The 18,772-nt window shown below is 39.6% G+C and overlaps 1 protein-coding gene across 2 annotated transcripts in view; it reads left to right on the forward strand.

Moving 5' to 3' along the window:
- The window catches only part of smoc2 (SPARC related modular calcium binding 2), a 92,079-nt gene that overhangs the window by 64,445 nt on the left and 8,862 nt on the right, over positions 1 to 18,772 (forward strand). For both annotated transcript variants that reach the window (XM_061961503.1, XM_061961504.1), the window contains 3 exons: positions 1,945 to 2,131; positions 5,774 to 5,856; positions 13,758 to 13,857. In XM_061961503.1, coding sequence (XP_061817487.1) covers positions 1,945 to 2,131; positions 5,774 to 5,856; positions 13,758 to 13,857 — 370 coding nt within the window. The remainder of the gene's footprint in view (positions 1 to 1,944; positions 2,132 to 5,773; positions 5,857 to 13,757; positions 13,858 to 18,772) is intronic.

The raw sequence follows: 18,772 nt of genomic DNA on the forward strand, positions 1-18,772 counted from the left end.
AGATCAGCTTGCATTGAATTAAATTCTAAAATCTCACACACACACACACAAGACTAGATCCTGCTGAGGCTTTGCTAAAAAGCCCACTTTTTTCCCCCGGCCAGACAGATAAAACACAGAAGCAATGCATTTTCTCTGGGAATTGTGACCATGTAAACATAGAGAAGCTGCTTTACAGTACCCTGCAGTAGTGTGTTGATGTGCCTGAGCGTGTGAAGGTGAAGGCCCGATGGAAAAATGTTTTTATATGTGTCTTGTCTGTTTCTCTCACTGTCACATACATCCACAGAGTTTTTAAATATTTACTTAACTTGCAGCATAGGGTGCTGCGCTCATGTGTCTTTAGCCCATTAATGTCCGTAAACAGTGCCACAGGGGGGCTGATATAGCAGTCCACTCACCCTGTCTCTGGGTACTCATCCTCCACAGCTTTTCATAGGATCTTACCACAGTACTAGCATTTCAATTAAAAAGCTATGTAACATTGGGTTTTTATGGATAATTCAGGATTCAAACTGACTGTATTTTGACTTTAGATTGAGTCGGTCAGATATGGTAAACCTTTGAACAATTACGGGCCTGATCTACCAAAGGTTTGCATGTATTAAAAAACAAGACAAACTTAAATTGCTGAACTGCGTCTCCTAAATGATCAAAATAAAAAGTGCAATCCATTTAGCGTGCCCGTCGTCATGAATATGCAGAATATATGCTGATGATTAGAACGCCTACAATAGTCGGAAGAAGAGATGCACATATAATAATTTTGCCCTCGCAATGTGATTCAAAACTGTTTTGCATCTGTATTTCGCATGTTTAAAATGTTTGTGCTAACTCGCACAGTTATGCGCAGATAGCTTCAAAGACAGACGCTACAAGGAAAATCCTCTGTTCTATGTACGTATGTCAACATATTTGGACTATCATAAATAAAAAATAATACACATTGTCTATTCAGCAATATCAATTTATATTTGTATACTGCTGCATGAATAAAGGGACTGATTAAAAACAAATTCAAATAATTAATTTTGGTGTCTGCTTTTTTTTCGGCAATATTTTTTTTCCATATAGGGGATACATTATTAACATATCTCCTATTTGAAAAGCCCTTATTGCAACATGCATTTTCATGCATTTCTCGATCATTGCAGACACATCATGACACCGGACCTGAAAAATAAGTTTTGTTCACACGTTTGTTGGCCAGAAAAGGTGGTGTGCAGGGCCGGTTTTTGCTATGTGCAATGTGGACAACCATCCAGGGCTCAATCTATGCGAGGGCGCTAAACAAACCTCGCTAGTTTTCTAGACTGTTACGTAAAAAAGTTTAAAAAAAAGTCTGTGCAGTCATCTGCGTGACTCACGCGACTCCGGTTGACTGACCAGCGGATCAGTGAAGCTTGTTAAAACGTACTGATGTCCACGATATCACAAAAGCGTTTTTCTGGACATGCCATTATCGGCATCAATCGTACAGTTGCACAACAACTTTCGTATGACAATGTAACTGTTGATTTTGCATCAAAGAAGACTGTAAAAGTCAAATTTTAGATTGGACGTTTTAGGGTGGTGTGGGGAACGGTTCTCCCAGAGCGTAAGACTAGCCAGTACTGCCTCAGGTGGTGTGTGTTGCATATTCCACTACATAACAAAACAGCACAGGTTGGACCATTGAAGCATACGATGATGGAGGGAAATGAGTGTCTCCTTTGGCACAAATGATAGTACATGCAAAAACCTCATTTGAATAGGTCGGTCTGCACCTCTTTTGCACTTATCATCAATTTATATCATAATATATTATATATATATACATATATATATATATATATATATATATATATATATATATATATATATATATATATATATATATATATATGTGTGTATGTATTGTAACTATTAAACACCTCCCAATGCCTCTGTATTCTCCCTTCCCAGCCTCATCCTGTGACCAAGAACAACAGTCTGCTCAAGAGGAAGCAAGGCAGCACAAGAACGATGCTGTATTTGTTCCCGACTGTGCCCAAGGTGGACTGTACAAGCCAGTCCAGTGCCACCCCTCCACCGGCTACTGCTGGTGTGTCCTGGTAGACACGGGACGACCTATACCTGGCACCTCCACCAGGTAGGGCAGACTACCTCGATCATAAACTGAATGTAGCTCATATTGGGTTTACTTTGATTTCCAAATACAACCTTGTTCTGAGCGAAAAATATACAATAATCCTTTCAACAGATTAGTGATCATTCGCCAACCGACTACTTGACCCAGCTAAAGTCCCTTTCTCAATACAAATGCAGACATATACCATGGCACCTCCAAAGTCAAATGTCCCAGAAATTGTATGATTGTAGCTCCAACCAGAGAGTTATGAAAATAAATACCTCAAATGTTAAACAAATTCTAAGCCATCATCATGCATACAAATGTGTTTTTTTCGGTACCAATAATGTCAAAGAGGAAAAGTATGACAATTGTAATACAACCATTAATTAAACAGTGCTGTACAGTATGAGCAATACAAAACTGAATTTATAGCTATATAGTAAAATAACTGAAACCATAAAAGACTTCAAAGACAATACCTTTTTGGCCCATTTGCACTGTCCATTACTCTTCCTTATATGTCTGCCAAGAATCTCTATAGAGGGGGGTTAGTATCAATCATTCATCAATCAATGTTTACTTATATACCATACCATACCAACTTTATTCATAAAGCCCTTTAAAAATAGCCCTAAATCACGAGTGTCTCAAAGGGCTGCACAAGCCACAACGACATCCTCGGCTCAGATCCCACATCAGGTAGTACATGTGTGACTCACAATATGAAGGTCCTTGGTTCGATCCCTGGGCTCGGTGTCTTTCTATGTGGAGTTTGCATGTTCTCCCTGTGACTGCGTGGGTTCCCTGCAGGTACTCCAGCTTCCTCCCACCTCCAAAGACATGCACCTGGGGATTGCTTTATTGGCAACACTAAATTGGCCCTAGTGTGTGAATGTGAGTGTGAATGTTGTCTATCTATCTTTTTTGGCCCTGCGATGACCACGAGAGGGACAAGCGGTAGAAAATGGATGGATGGATGGATGTTCAAGTTGCCACAGTTAAGGTTGTTTGTAAAGTAAATAAAGATTTATTAAGCCACTTTCGCATAACTTCCTATTAGCAAATGTATTATTTTATTTGACCCAACTTGGAAGTCAACTAGCTTCACTGCACAGATTGTGTTACATTTGTGAGGTTCCACAGTGCTGTACTATTGTATTTGTGGGATATAAAGCGACATCAAGCAAGAACGAGCTAGAACGGCACTCAGTTTGAGTGCAGATATCTAGACATTAAATACCAAAAAATTGTAGCAAAAAAGTGATAATCTGTGGGGAGGTTTGGTCCATGTGGACAAGCCAGTCAGACTATACAAAGTTTTACTCTGACTGCAGTCGATGGTTCAATAATAGCATTATGGATTAAATTAGATTAGATAGAACTTTATTGCTCCTTGGTGTGTGTCCTAAGGGAAATTAAGGTTCCAATAGCAGGAACGTCATATATAAGAAACAGGATAGTGGCAATAAAGAAAGGATAACAATGGCTCGTCACAAATGCGCTTTACCATTTTTATCCTGGAGCAATGACAAAATGCAGTTTTAACTGACTGTTAAAAAATTAATATTTTCCAAGCCCTGACTAATTTCTAAAAGGCTATTCCTTAGTTTGTTTTGAGGTACAATGTGTTTGCTTATTCGGCTGACTGCGTTGCGGAAAGTTACTCAAAGCAAGTCATTGCACTCTATTGCATGTTACATGTAGCGTTCTCATCTTTAAGAAACCCACACAGCTAAACGAGAACTCGGCCCTTAGTATTTTGGAGATTATAGAGCGCACCCAAATATAAACCGCACCCTCCTAATTTTTGGACAGACTTGATGTTGTATATACTGTATATTGACCACAGGTGTACACATTAAAATAATAAATATTTACACAGGCACTTGTGTTCATTCACAAATTTAACAAAAAAATATGTGCCTGTAACCCAACATATAGAAGCTTACTGTAAAGCGGTCTTTGTCCTTCTCCTCCTCCTGCACGCTGAAACAGCTGAAGTCGTCTTCTTCAGCTTGCAGCAGTCCGTTAGTGGTAGTAGATTTCTGTTCCATGTAGTGGCTCTTTTCTATTTTACACGGCTGGGTCAATCTTCTTCGGCTTTGGGAATGTGTCTTGTGCATTCCATTTGATAAGGGTGAGTGCATAACGTGCTAAATGGCTGACTGAATGATTGTGTAATTGCGATTGATTTAATGAGAACCATTTCATTGGTCCACCGTGACCTTTCTGTACATTTTTTTGTCCTAATATAACAAGGCTAAATTTATTGGCGGCATGGGAATCTTGTAAACTCTGAAAAATCCATAAACTATCTGCAGCATTGTACAAAGCGAAGGATTCAAGGCGTGAGAAAATAGATAGTGTCTAATAGTCCAGAAGTTATAGTACATTCGAGCTATGGCATGCTAACTGGAACTTCACAGAGAAGACTAAAAGGAATCTGACTGATGTGTAAATGTAAACCAAGCTTTCCTGGTAAGCGACAAGTCAAGGGTCAGGCTGGCTGTGTGGTGTACTGGTACAACTGGTACTGGTACACAGGCTTGCTATCATAATTACAAGGATCCAGGCAGAATGCCAGCGAGTACATTAGCGAACACATAGAATTGTGGATATTCCCCTTTCTCTTGACTTGTCCCAGACCAACTTTCGGCCCCCTTGTAGAGGAGCAGGAGTGGGGCTCTGGCTCTCCAAGGGAAGCTTTTAAAGCTTTTTTGTGTCCCACGCTCCCTGTCTCCCTCTAAATTTCTCTATGTCATCCCTACTGTCTTCATATCACTCCCGTCAAGTTAGATGTGTGTAAATTCTGTCTTTGGTCAATCACATGACATTGGCCTAAACCATGGGTGTCAAACTCTGGCCCGCGGGCCAAATTTGGCCCGCCGTGTAATTTCACTTGGCCCTTGAGGCGATATCAAATTAACACTAAAGCTGGCCCGCCGATCCTCCCGGGAGTCTTCCAAACGCCAGCCAGCCCAACGAGTGCTGGCCCAGTCACATAACATGTGTGGCTTCTGCACGCACACACATTAGAATGCCACGCATACTTCATCAACAGCGATACAGGTTACACTGAGGGTAGCCGATTAAAAAACTTTAACACTGTTAGAAATATACGCCACACTGTGAATCCACACCAAACCAGAACCCTTTACAGCACTAACTCTTCCGGGACGCTACAAAGTGTGTGTGGGGGGGGGGGGATTTGGTGGTAGCGGGGGTGTATTTTGTAGAGTCCCGGAAGACTTAGTGCTGCAAAAGATTCTGGGTATTTGTTCTGTTGTGTTTATGTTGTGTTACGGTGCGGATGTTCTTCCGAAATGTGTTCGTCATTCTTGTTTGGTGTGGATTCACAGTGTGGCGTATATTTCTAACAGTGTTAAAGTTTTTTATACTGGTACCCTCAGTGTAACCTGTATCGCTGTTGATGAAGTATGCGTTGCATTCGCTCTTGTGTGCGTACAGAAGCCGCACATATCTTGTGACTGGGTCTGAACGATGTTAGAATGGATGAAAAGCGGACGTGACGATGGCTCGTAGAGTACGTTAAAGGTTAATTTGTTCAACCTTGGCCCGCCGCTTTGTTCAGTTCTAAATTTTGGCCCACTCTGTATTTGAGTTTGACACCCCTGGCCTAAAATATTTCCTGTGTTTAAGGTATGAGCAGCCAAAATGTGACGGCAACGCCAGGGCCCACCCAACCAAACCAAAGGACCACTACAAAAGTCGGCATCTTCAAGGTATGTCTTAAAGGCTGATGGTTTATTTTTTTCTTCTCTGCTTAGACCACATGGGGAAGTTCCTCAGGAGTTGGACTCCAACCGCTGCCACCCTTCCAATTTTGTGATAACAATAGACGTGTGTGTTTGCTGATATCATTAGCAGTGTTGGTCAAGGAAACACTTGATAAAGGCTTGAGCATTGCCAGATACTGCCCCCTTCATGGTCAGTTAGCCAGGAGACAGAGACGGATCGGGGAGGGGATTCATCTCCAACTGACATGGGAGATGGAGGATAGTGGGATGAAGAAAGATAGGCGATGAGGAGAAGCAGCAGGGGAGAGAGGTGGAGGTAATGGATAGTGGGATGTCAGAGACAGGCACTGACAGATAGCTTGGAAAGAGCTTAGATAACTCATTTGAAGTTGAGAGGATTTTTAGGGAGTGTTCTCATGGAGGTTGAAAAAACAAGCAAAATAGATTATTGAGTACAAAAGATTTGCTTATTATCAATTGACAGTATTTATAAGAGGCCAGGGTATTATTGACTGCAATCCCATACATTAATTTATTGACTGTCTGCCAATGCAGCATGTTGTAAAATAGGTGACAATATGCATGGTAACATTGCGTCTTAACACACATCATATTGTACCCACCTAGTCTGCCAGAGAATAAGTAGACTGAGCAGGAGAGATTTGTGTCGGCAACTTAGCGACTTTGTCAGTATATTTAGTTAGTGTTCTGACTTCTCTCGATATTTTTTTTTTTTTAAAGAGATATTAGCGGCATATCTAGTGAAGAGACTTTTGGAGACTCTGACATAAAAACACATGTTGCTCTTCCCACTGAGTACTTGGTGCTGCTGCGGGCTCCTCCCCCATCTAGACGCGCTTACAGGCTACTCAGTCTTGCTTGTGGAATTTAAAAAAACAATAAAAAGAATTAACAGAAAAAAAGGGTATTAATAAACATATTTGTTTTACTTTTAATGTTTTTTACTTTAATGTATTTTTTGGCCGTCCCTGTCACCTATGTTGTCCATTACAATTACATGCACATGCGTCATGGCCAATCATGCAAATTAGATGTTGAGAATGTAAATATATATATATATATATATATATATATATATATATATATATATTTATATGTATATGCCTGGGGACGGTGTGTCTCAGATGGTAAAGCAACTTCAAGGTTTCAGGTTCGATCCCAGCGTCCGCCATCCTAGTCACGTCCATTGTGTCGTTGGGCAAGACATTTCACCCTTGGGTCGTGGTTGGGACCTTGCATGGCAGCTCCCGCCACCAGTTTGTGAATGTGCGTGTAAATGGGTAAATCGGGAAATAGTGTCAAAGCGCTTTGAGTACCTTGAAGGTAGAAAAACGCTATACAAGTGTAACCCATTTACTATTTACCCTAGATTGTCAAGATACCTGTGGTTAGGGGGTGTGATCAAAATGACATAATCACATTAATTGCTATGACGCATATATTGTCTTTAAAAATGCAAAAAAAAAAAAAAACTTACATTTTGAAGATCTCAGACACATTAAACAAAACAACAACAACAAAAAAAAAATAATAATAATTATATATATATATATATATATATATATAATATTTATATTTATATTTTTTACTTGGGGGTAACGATTCGATTCAGAATCGATTCTCGTTTCAAAATCAATACTTTTTTTTATAACATTGGGTTCCAGTTCTATAATTAACTATGTTCTTCCATATAACAGACAAACAGCTATGATACATTTTTGTATTACTTAAAAGAAATCTGGTTTTGTTTAGGAAAATGCTACCTAAGTGTAACTCCCTCCAAATAGCACAGACACAATGGCTTTCTTGAACTGATTTATTTGAAGGCTTCCTTTCCCTTCAAATTCACCGTGAAAACTGAAATAAAATAAAGCACGTTATAAACGTAAAAATAACAACATGCACAGCATGTGGATCGAACATTTTACCGAAGTAAATACAAACAGAAGTGACAAACAAATACCTTGTTGGCCTGCATGCTTCTTTTAGGAGGAAATTGTGATCTTCAGGCTCTTATAGCCCAAACACTTAGAGTCCTTGTGACACTTTTTAGTCTTTGGGACAGTCAGTCTCTCTCTTTCTGCCTTCACATGGCATCAAAAAATGTTTACTCATACCCGGAAGTAGCTTCCTTCCATTAGACGACAGACCAAACGAGACATTTCAAAATAAAAGTATGCCACAAACTTAACAAAAAGGCATGAAATTACATTTTTGACCATAGTAACTTAAATATAGCCTTCTTATGAACTTTTATGCATTTTGATTTGAATTCCCTTTTATGAACTTAGCTTATTATTCTGTTTTTAGAGAAATAAAACAAATTATATTAAATTATTAGTAGCAACAGTTACACTAAGCATTTAATAAAGTCAATACAAATAAGGCAACAAACATATACAACACTACTCTTTTCCAAAGTGAATCTGTACAGCAGATATGGGCAGCCACATCCACAATATGATCTGCCTGAGTGACATAAAAAGCTATCCTTGTGTACTCGTCTTTTCATGGTAAAAAACAAACAAACATCAGTAGAAGAGGACACAAAATAGAATACGAGCGGCTTACCTTCTTTTACTCTCGTTTTCTGCTCTTCTTTCTCCGTTTTTCCGCAGGTTCTGACTCAGTCGTTTTCCCCTCGATGGTGCTCCTGATTTTCGAGATTGCATTTGACCTGAATCTTTTCAATGTTTCCCATCCAAAACTCTTCTGCTTCCAAGATACAATCATTAAAAAAATTATCCTCGCAAATTACACTCTTCTTATTCGGTTCGTCCCATTTTGCGCACATCAATTTGACAGAACAAGTCCATACTTATCTCATATTCCCATCATTTGAAAATGTATGCAGGCTGACTCCTTTTTAACTATTATTTCTACAACCTGCAACAATGCATCTGGCAGACATATTTGATCATCCCTTCAAATACTGAGAGAAAATAACATAATTCGGGATGAAGATCAAAACACATACCACCCAATATGAAATTGCCTCTGGTCTTTTTTGGATGACGTCAGCAGGATCAGGGCTAAAATCGGGCGTGAAAACTTTTACTTAAAAAACAAGCCTAAAATCACTGCTGTGCCTATTTTGGGGGTCATTTTACCTGGGGACATCATTTTTAGGTCCAGAACTATAAAATAAGTTGTTAGCATTCGAGGGGAATTTTAACTGGTCTTTTGGTGGTTTGCCTTATATTAAATGGACATCAAAACAATTTTTTCTGATCGCATACAAACAAAACCATACAGTACACCCCACAACAAAATTAATAAATTGATGAATACATATTTAAAGATATAGTTGGCTGCTTGTATTACGCTCCATTCTTTCTGCTGGATATGCAAATAAATGCTCAACCACTTGCCATCATTATTTATAATGTTTGGCAACTTTCCCATAACCTACTCACATATTGAAAAATGCATGTTGTTATACTTAATTGTATCCTTCAAGACAGCACATAACAAATTGCAGACAAAGTAAGAGCAATTACAGCCTACAGGCGCATACAACCAAATCATAGTTTAAGGCACTTGGCACTGGGGCAGTTTTTCTGGTAGTTTGGTAAACATGTTAATAATCCAATAGCAACTGCACAGAGCTTCCACTGTTCCTCTCTGGTCCGCAAGTGTTTATGCAGCCGTGTGTGCCAGACCAGACTTGGGCGCTCTGGTCACAGGTGTTGCATTTTAGCAGCAACAGCAAAGCAACTCTGGCTCTGCTCACACATCATTGACTTGTATTGCCAAAAAGTGGGACGGGCAGCATACGTCAATAAATATTACTCATCTTTGTTGATGTTTGTCTTTCTAGTGGTATTGACGACATTGCTCCTGTTTGGCATACAACAATATATGTCGCCAGAAACAATACTTTGTGCTGATTTCTGATAAGAATTATGCATGTCACCTGTTTTGAAATACACAGAAATAAAGCTCAGCATCTATTTTTTTTATGAGCTATTGCGTCAATGGCTGTAAACCCTGTTACTGTATAAACCAGGCGTAATTATAAATGTTGCCTCCACGTTCATTTGCTGTTGAAGCGCTGGTGTTGAGAGGTTTATGGGCCAAGAGTGTCCGTCCTGAGATCGGTAGGTTGGGAGTTCAAATCCCGGCCGAGTCATACCAAAGACTATAAAAATGGGACCCATTACCTCCCTGCTTGGCACTCAGCATCAAGGGTTGGAATTGGGGGTTAAATCACCAAAATGATTCCCGGGCGCAGCCACCGCTGCTGCCCACTGCTCCCCTCACCTCCCAGGGGGTGATCAAGGGTGATGGGTCAAATGCAGAGAATAATTTCGCCACACCTAGTGTGTGTGTGACAATCATTGGTACTTTAACTTTAACTTTAACTTTAAGATGCGAGAAAGGAGCCACTTGCTCTGTAAGGAGCCGGAGTGGAAAGTAGTGTAGTTGGCTTTCTTTCTGTCTATAGCGGGATCACGGGATACTTTTGGGCAAACATTAGGAGCTGCTGATGTGAGTGCTGACAGGACTGTGCCCCATGTGGTTCCATAGAATAACATTGCTTCTTATTGAAAGCAACACAGAGGTACACACATGCACTTACTGGCCAACGTTGTGCAGCTTGATAAATGGAGGCATTGGAATAGAAGCAGGAAACAATCTTATGATTTCATGCTTTCTCGACTTGAACTGTCAAACATGGGCATTAAAGATAAAATCATAAAAAAACCCTCTTGAAGGACAGCTGCTTTGGGAATGGTTGCCAGACATCTGCTGCCAATAGTGGAAAAGTTAGGCTGTGCTCTTAAGCCAAAAAAATATGACCTCCTTTGATAATAACATAAACATCTATTTTTCTTCCAAGAGTGAAATTGTGTGATTGTCTAGACCAGGGCTATTCAAGTGGTAGCTCAGGGGCCAAATCCAGCCTGGGAATGACACCATACTGGCCCCCAAGTTCAGTTCAAAACTTGGGAGGCAAATATGTTTTCAGCAAATTCCTAAAAACATTAGAGTGCTCCTGTTGTATAGAAAGACTTGGACCACTATAAGCACTAGGGTTGTTAACGATAAATCGATGGGACCGGATATCGAGAAGTGGCCGCTTCAGCTATGTCGGTTCCAGCCCCCTCAGTTGATAAGATTCAGCTGTGAATCCTTAAGTTAATTGAGTGAAGACACATAGACCGCTTATCAGGCCGAACTAAAAATCAGTTGACGGTTTTTGCCTTTAAAAGAACACAAGAGCCAGGGGTTGTCCGTGAAAAGAGTCATACGCATGTTACGTTATTTACGTAATTTGAGATGAGAATTGACGTAGATACTTGGACTGGGTGTTGCGCGAGACGAGCAATCAGTAGACAGTTTGTCTTAAAAACAAAGCGAGAAACATGGCTGCCCGCCAAATAATTACCCACAAGACACACAACGTGAACACCACGGACCGCCTCCGTGCTGTGCCGTCCATCAATATTGTAACATCAACAAGGAAGGAATGGAGGCACAGACAGATTTCCAGTTTGTCTTTCTTTATTTCACAAAACATTCTCATACAACGGGCTCAGTCTGCGTGTCTTGTTCTCTTTTCTGATAACTTTCCTTTCCCCTTTCAACTCCACAACACACGTCATTTCCCGTCCTTGTCCCGGAAATCCTGCCCCCCCAGTAAAGCCATAGAACCTGTAGGCAGGCATCTGCGATGACACTGACTCGACTTTACTCAAGGAAAATAAATATATTTGACATGTGTTTGCCTTTTTACTTTATAAAATATCTTTGGCGATATATGTTGTTTTAAATAAAGGTAAAAATACTGGAAGCATGTCACATTTATAGAATGTGCCTATGGGTGTTCTCATTCATCAGATTATTGTTATTGTAATGGAGTTCACATGACAAGATGTTTGACCTCTCATCTAAGTTTTCATCAGTTCATGCTCATAGACTTAGCTTGAACAGATCTCGTCTGAGCGCTTGGTGCCAAGGTCCTAACTATTTGTCATCTAACATGAGGAGTGTATGCACAGGAAGGAAAGCCTTTGTTCTTTTGTGGTGTAAAAAAAGGATGTGTCCATCAACAAACGGTAACTATAGAATTGAGTCATTCATACACCGTATCAAATATTAATGAATTGTTCATACACTAAATCGAATCATATCGAATCAATCATACACTAAATTGAATCGTTCTGTTTTACAAGTGAATCGCATCATAACCCATGTATTGCGATGTGAATTGAAGTGTCCATCACAAAGAGTTTTACATTCCTAGTAAAACTTTGGCAGATCCTTGCATTGACTTTCTAACCATGCTAGCAAGCATAAAACACTGAGGTCCAAACATAACTGAGGAATTCCTCAAGGCATACTGTTAAGTCCTCTCCTTTTTGGCAGCTACACATTTAATTTGTAATGTGATTTATGTAACTAAGGTGTTGCTGTAGCTTATTTACTTCAGGTGCAGTCAGTAGTCATTTGTTCAACTTCTTCAGTTATATAGTGTTCCTCAAGATTCCATTTTAGGTCCTCTCTTTCTCATCATTTATGCTATTCAACTGACGGCCCACCAGTTCAGTTCAACAAACTTGTGAGAGACTTACATTTTTGCAGCAGATTATTAAAAACACTAGAGTGCCTCAATAGATGATCTTTGAGAAGCTTTTTTGCAAAAGGTCCTTAGTTGAGTGCTCCGGTAACTCTGACAAAAGAAAGAGACCAAAATCAACAGTCTATTGTAGAGAACGCTGGTTGTACGGAATATACAAAATAAGACTGATAGTAAAAGGACAAGTCTGCCCCCCCACCTCCCTTCCCCTGGTCCTTAGCTTTCTGGAAAAGTGGCCCCCAAAACGATTTAGTTGAATGTCCTTGGTCTAAACTAATTGATTACAGTAAGTTCGACAAGGCTCCTCTTTTGGTAGCTTACAGGTGGGTTGGACTTTTACTAGACGTGGGCCAACAGGTTCCACTAAAACCTGAATTAAAATATGCTCAGCGTGCAAAGAAGACCACGGAACAGTTTGGACTTGTGTATCTATTACCCAACTGTAGACTATAAGGATCTAGTTGGGAAAGGTGGAGCGGAGGCGTGTTGCCGAGTCGCCACCTGTTAGAGAAGGGCAAGCATGCTATTATCTTCAGCGCAGGAGAATCTGGCCCCGCAGGCCTGAGCCGTAAAAAGAGTTGCAGCAGAAAAGCAGTGGAGAGCCAGAGTGTGAGAAAGAAGAGAGCCAGTAGAAACATCCAAGAATCTCTCAGACCTCTGTAGCCTTCAGCCCTTCCACTCGATGCCTCACTCTTAAAACTAAATGGTCAAACAGACTATCATTAGGGCCAGTCCACACCAGGCTTCCCTTATTTGAATTGCTTCCCGTCATTCTGCATGTATAGTAGTGTCATTATCATTAACACTTGTTATTGACATGTTTGGTGCATTTATCTGCTTGGCATTTCACATAATCCCGCTATTGGTGTGTCCATCCATGCTCATTTGAGACACAACCCTGACTCATATTGTGTCTGTCAAGACAGTTTTTGGTGTACTTTGTGTCTCAGGTGAAGAATTGACTTATACATACAATGTTTAGAAACATCTCCAGCTGGTAAAAGCACTCAGGGGCCTCTCTGATGATTGGCAGGTATCCTCTTCCTCCTCCAGATGAAGGGAGGTCTGACACTTTATGAGGAGGGGGGAGTTAAGACAACTGTGAGAAACTTCTTTAGGTTTATTTTGCTCCTTGGCTGTCTTTAACCATGCTGCCTGTTACATGACGTCCCTCCCCAGACATTTATTAGGCCACCTATGATGGCAGCATTCCACACTGTGTTGTTGTTTTATGTGTTTGTTGTATGGGTACTCATCCAGATATGTTTGGATTATTTTTCAGGCTGTCCTGGCGCAAAGAAAACAGAGTTCCTGACAAGTGTTCTTGACGCGCTGTCCACGGACATGGTGCACGCTGTCACAGATCCAGCATCCGCCGGAAAGTATGTTTGGAAATGTCTTTCTTTTTCTAACGTTAAACACAAACTGACCAACATGTAATTAAAAAAAAGTCAAAATTCCCAAATTGTTTCATATAATAAATAATGTATAAAGGCAGGGATTTTCAACCAAACTGTCTTGGAGGCCATATTTCCAGAGAGCTAAGTAAGGACTGGGGGGCCAGACTTCTCTCTTCAATATTAACCTTATTTTGTATATTCCGGGGAACCATCATCCTCTACAGTGGAAATTTAATGTTGGTCTATATATTTTTGTCAGAGTTACAGGAGCGTTATGATGTTTTCAGGGACCTTCTGGAAAAAAGCTAGACAAAGATCATCTCTATGACAGCACTCTAGTGTTTTGAAATATTTGCTGCAAATCTTCACAGGTTTTTAAACTGAATTTGTGGGCCAAATGATGAAAAAGAGAGGACCTAAAATGTAACCTTGAGGAACACTACAAATGTTGAATGAAATGTCAACCGAAGCTGCAAAATTGTATTTGCATTCGATGATTTTCAGCCACATCAACTATTGCCTTACCAGCTGGTCACAGGCTGGTCAGAATTAAAAAAAAACATTGGAAATCTTTTACAAACAAGCAATTAAAGTTATAGATGAATAACCTAAGCACTATCATCACTGTGCCATTCTAAAAAAATTACAGTATTTTAAACTGGGACAGTCTTCACACATTTGTAGATTTAAAAGTGACCTATAAAGTACTGCATGAATTGACTCCAGATCCTCTGGCAGAGTTCATCAGCCAAAGAAACAGCCGTGAGAGTATCACTCAAGGCTCTGTCAGAGGTGACTGTTATATTCCTCTGCGCAAGGAGCACTTTCAGTAAGTCGGCCTGGTCAGTAAGGAGTGCAAATGTGTGGAACTCAGTACCTAAGGAGGTTAAACAGGTCACAACTTACAAGGCCTTCACAAAAAAATGCAAAATGTGGCTTATCAAGGCCTACAGCTGCCAGCACTAAAAGATTAACCTGTTTTGATGCTAAGATAAATGTTATGTTGTGATGTTGTATTTATTTTTGTGTTATATGGTATATGTATTGTGTGCTTTTTTTTTCTCTCTCTCTCTTTTTCTTTTCTTTTTCTTTGAAATTTTTATTTTACTGCCTTTTTTACATCATGGCCAGGGGACTACAGATGAAAACTAGCCTACTGGCTAATTCTGGCTTTTTTAACCATGTGTAATCATTTGTTTTATGAAATTGCATTGTCCCCTTTGAAATAAACTAATCTTAATCTTAATCTTAAGTATAACTAAGTAAGTTGAACAAATGACTGACTGACAACACCTTTGTTACTAAGGAATCATGATCCCTATCTATTTTCATTCCAATCGATTCATAGAGTAATTTAAACACTTTTTTTTTTTTAAAAACACATTTTTAAAAAGACGTTTTTAGGCCATCTCCAATCTTACTCACTGCGTATACGTCAGCAGCCAAGAGGATCTTTTGTAACCTGTAACCTGTTTTGAAAGGGTTTTATTATCATTTTTCTACCAAATGAATTGGTTTGAATTGAGAATCGTGTTGTATTGAGGATCGATTCTGCATCGTAACCCCGGGAATCGGAGTCAAATTCACCTGGCAAAAGGTGAGTACTTAAAGGGGTGCCTTTGTGAAATGCCTCACTAAAAAAAGTTTGGGCCCAGTGTTCTATGTTTGCGAGCAAGCTTAAAATGTCAATTTGCCGATGTGTTTACAGATGTCCAAGACCTTTTATACAACGGGAACACTGTAGTGTTTTGGGGAAAACGTTTGTCCCCCCAAGTTTTGAACTGGCTGTGTACGTCAGTACATGCAGATATCCTCACTCACTGCGTTTACTTGCACAGAAGAAACTTATTGTACGAACTGTCTCGAAATCAGCTTTCTACAACCCATGTAAACACCTTAACTAGATCGTGTTAGGCTATTTAAAAATCGGATTACCTACATTATGCAATGAGTTCTTTCTTGCATGTTGTAAACTACTGTCTCTGCGGGGCACCAACGAGCAACTCTTTACAACAATTCACAAATGAAGAAGAGCATGCTGAAATAATTCAATACTTTTAAAGTATATGATAAAATAGAAATATTGCTAGAGTAAAAATAATGCATGTGTGTTTTGTTAGTCAGTCATAGGTAGACAACAATAATAGACAGCTGTAGATCAAATGAAGTGTTTATGCCTCGACCTCATTCATTCACAACATAAACAATCAACATCATTATTCATATTTTCTTTAGGGATGTAAGGATTAAATCTAAGCAAATAATTACCTGCGTAGCTTGTATTTACAGTAAAAAGTAAAAGCAGTTCACCACTATTGCAGTAATAAATATTGGTTGGATCTGGAGCTTGACAGCTACCAGCTCTAGCTCATTGGCATGTAGCCTTTTCTTCTTCTATTTACATAACCACATAGCTAAATAGGCTGAAATAACCGTACAAAAGGCAGACTGTGTACGGCCAAGAGTCGCTTTGGAGATTGAGCAAGGAAACTGGGACTTAACATGTAGGTGTGAAAATAGAAGAAAGCTAATTATTTAAGAAATTAATCTTATTTAGTGCATGGAAACATACTGAATGATGGTATGGCAATATAGACATGGGAAACAATTGAGTAGACAGATTACAATATTGGGGAACTGTACCAGACAACTTAATGACCTCATGGTCAACCAGAAGACAAACATATTGACAAAGATGTTGGTTACAGTGTTCTCCTTATATACACAGGAAACAGAGCAGTTGGCTGTCAGACTGATGACTATTAGTAGATATTGTGCAGGAAGTAAGACAGTCTACTATATATACAAGCCCTGACCATGTATGTCAATTAGTTGCTAAGTCTCGTCTGTGCCTCTACAAAGACGGCTTGCTTGATTTTGTCAACCAATCTTGCTCAAATTTGACATGTTCTTGTCTGTCCCCTAAAGATGTTCCAAATGTTGTAGTCATTTCAAGTCAATCAAATCTATGGGATTCAGTTTTAGGGTCTAATAACAGCACCACAATGTGGGTTATCTGTCAGAAAAATAATAGCACAAACAACACGGTATAGTTGCATGCTTTGCCATATTGTTGTTCTTTTGTGGGCATCAGTTCAGAGGTTGAATATTTAGGTCATGGGATGTCTGACTGGTATTTATTCTAGGCTGAAAGCATCAACATCATAAAACGTTAGTTATACAATTCCCAGTACCTAGCATTGATATCGGTACTCAACAGTACCCATTTCTAGAACTTTGGTGTGTTTTCAAATGTGCTAATAAATGTTAGTTGTTTAATAATAAAATCAAAACATTGTATTTAACGTTTTAACACTGAGCTGTACTGCCCAGTTGTTATCTTGTTTTCCTACACTTCTGAGTTTAGTTTGCAGGTTTTATATACTCGACATTGCGTAAATTTGCAATTCCAAGATGATAAACGACAGTCGTGTATTGACTACAGTGTGTTCCCGTAGCCGTAGTCTTGTCTTTTGTCGATACCTAAAAAGTGTTTAAACTATAAGTATTGCACTTATTACACACCGGCTGTTTGATTGTAACATGCATCTTAGTTGTAGTTTTCATTACAAAATTTGCAGGTGTTGAAATCGCCATGTAAAATCGCTCATGCTAATCTGTAGCATGTCTATGGCAAATCCAATGTAAATTAGAATCGAGCTAGTGCATTTTGGAAAAGTGGCATTGTACTTTTGAGCGCCTTCTCCTTGCTTTGTTGACGTAGAATATTATTACATGACCTTGGCTGTGGGCCGGACTATCTATTATATATACACTGTGTTCCAAATTATTATTCAAAATACATTTTACTCAAATTTTCATAAATAATTGATGCAAATGTCAGTCAGTATAATTTTCAAGTCATCAGCCGTTAGAGTTTAATTCAAATTTCTTTGAACAAATCTCGAAATGATAACAGTATTTTTACAATAAATGACTCAACGTCCACTGTTCCAAATTATTAAGCACAACAGAGTTTCAAGACATTTTATAGGCTGTAAAGAACTTAAAATTGTCACATGTTGAATTTGTAGCATTATAATACCATATAAATTATAATATCTTTGATTGAAATAACTGAGTTACATGTTAATATATAGGACCCCTTGCTTGATATCACTTTCAAAAGCCTTGCATCCATTGAACTTGTGAGTTCTTGGACAGTTTCAGCTTTAATTTCTTCGCAGGATGTTAGAATAGCGTCCCGGAGCTGCTGCTTGGATATGAACTGTCTCCCACCCTCATAGATCTTTAGCTTGATGATGTTCCAGAGGTTCTCAATAGGGTTGAGGTCAGGAGAGGATGGTGGCCACACCATTAGTTTCTCTCCTCGTATGCCCATAGCAGCCAGTGACTCAGTGGTGTTCTTTGCAGCATGATATGGGGCATTGTCATGCATGAAGATGATTTTTTGTCGGAAGGTACGGTTATTCTTTTTGTACCATGGAAGAAAGAGGTCAGTCAGAAACTCTACATACTTTGCAGAGGTCATTTTCACACCCTCTGGGACCCTAAAGGGACCTACCAGCTCTCTCCCCAAGATTCCAGCCCAAAACATGACACCCCCACCCCCTTGCTGCCATCTCAGTCTTGTGGACATTATGGCCATCTGGGCCATCTAGGGTTGCACGGCACTCATCGGTAAACAAAACTGTTTGAAAATGAGTCTTCATGTATTCCTGAGCCCACTGCAACCGTTTTTGCTTGTGAGCATTGTTTAGGGGTGTCCGAATATTAGCATTAAGCACACTTGCAAACTTCTTGTGGATCCTACACCTTGAGGTTCTTGGCACTCCAGAGGCACGAGGGCCTTCAAATACCTCTTTGCTGCTGTGCAATGGCCTTTTAGCAGCTTCTCTCTTAATCCGATGACAGTGTCTGGCAGAGATATTAAAGG

The sequence above is a fragment of the Nerophis lumbriciformis genome, linkage group LG02, assembly GCF_033978685.3.
Source record: "Nerophis lumbriciformis linkage group LG02, RoL_Nlum_v2.1, whole genome shotgun sequence".
NCBI lineage: Eukaryota > Metazoa > Chordata > Actinopteri > Syngnathiformes > Syngnathidae > Nerophis > Nerophis lumbriciformis.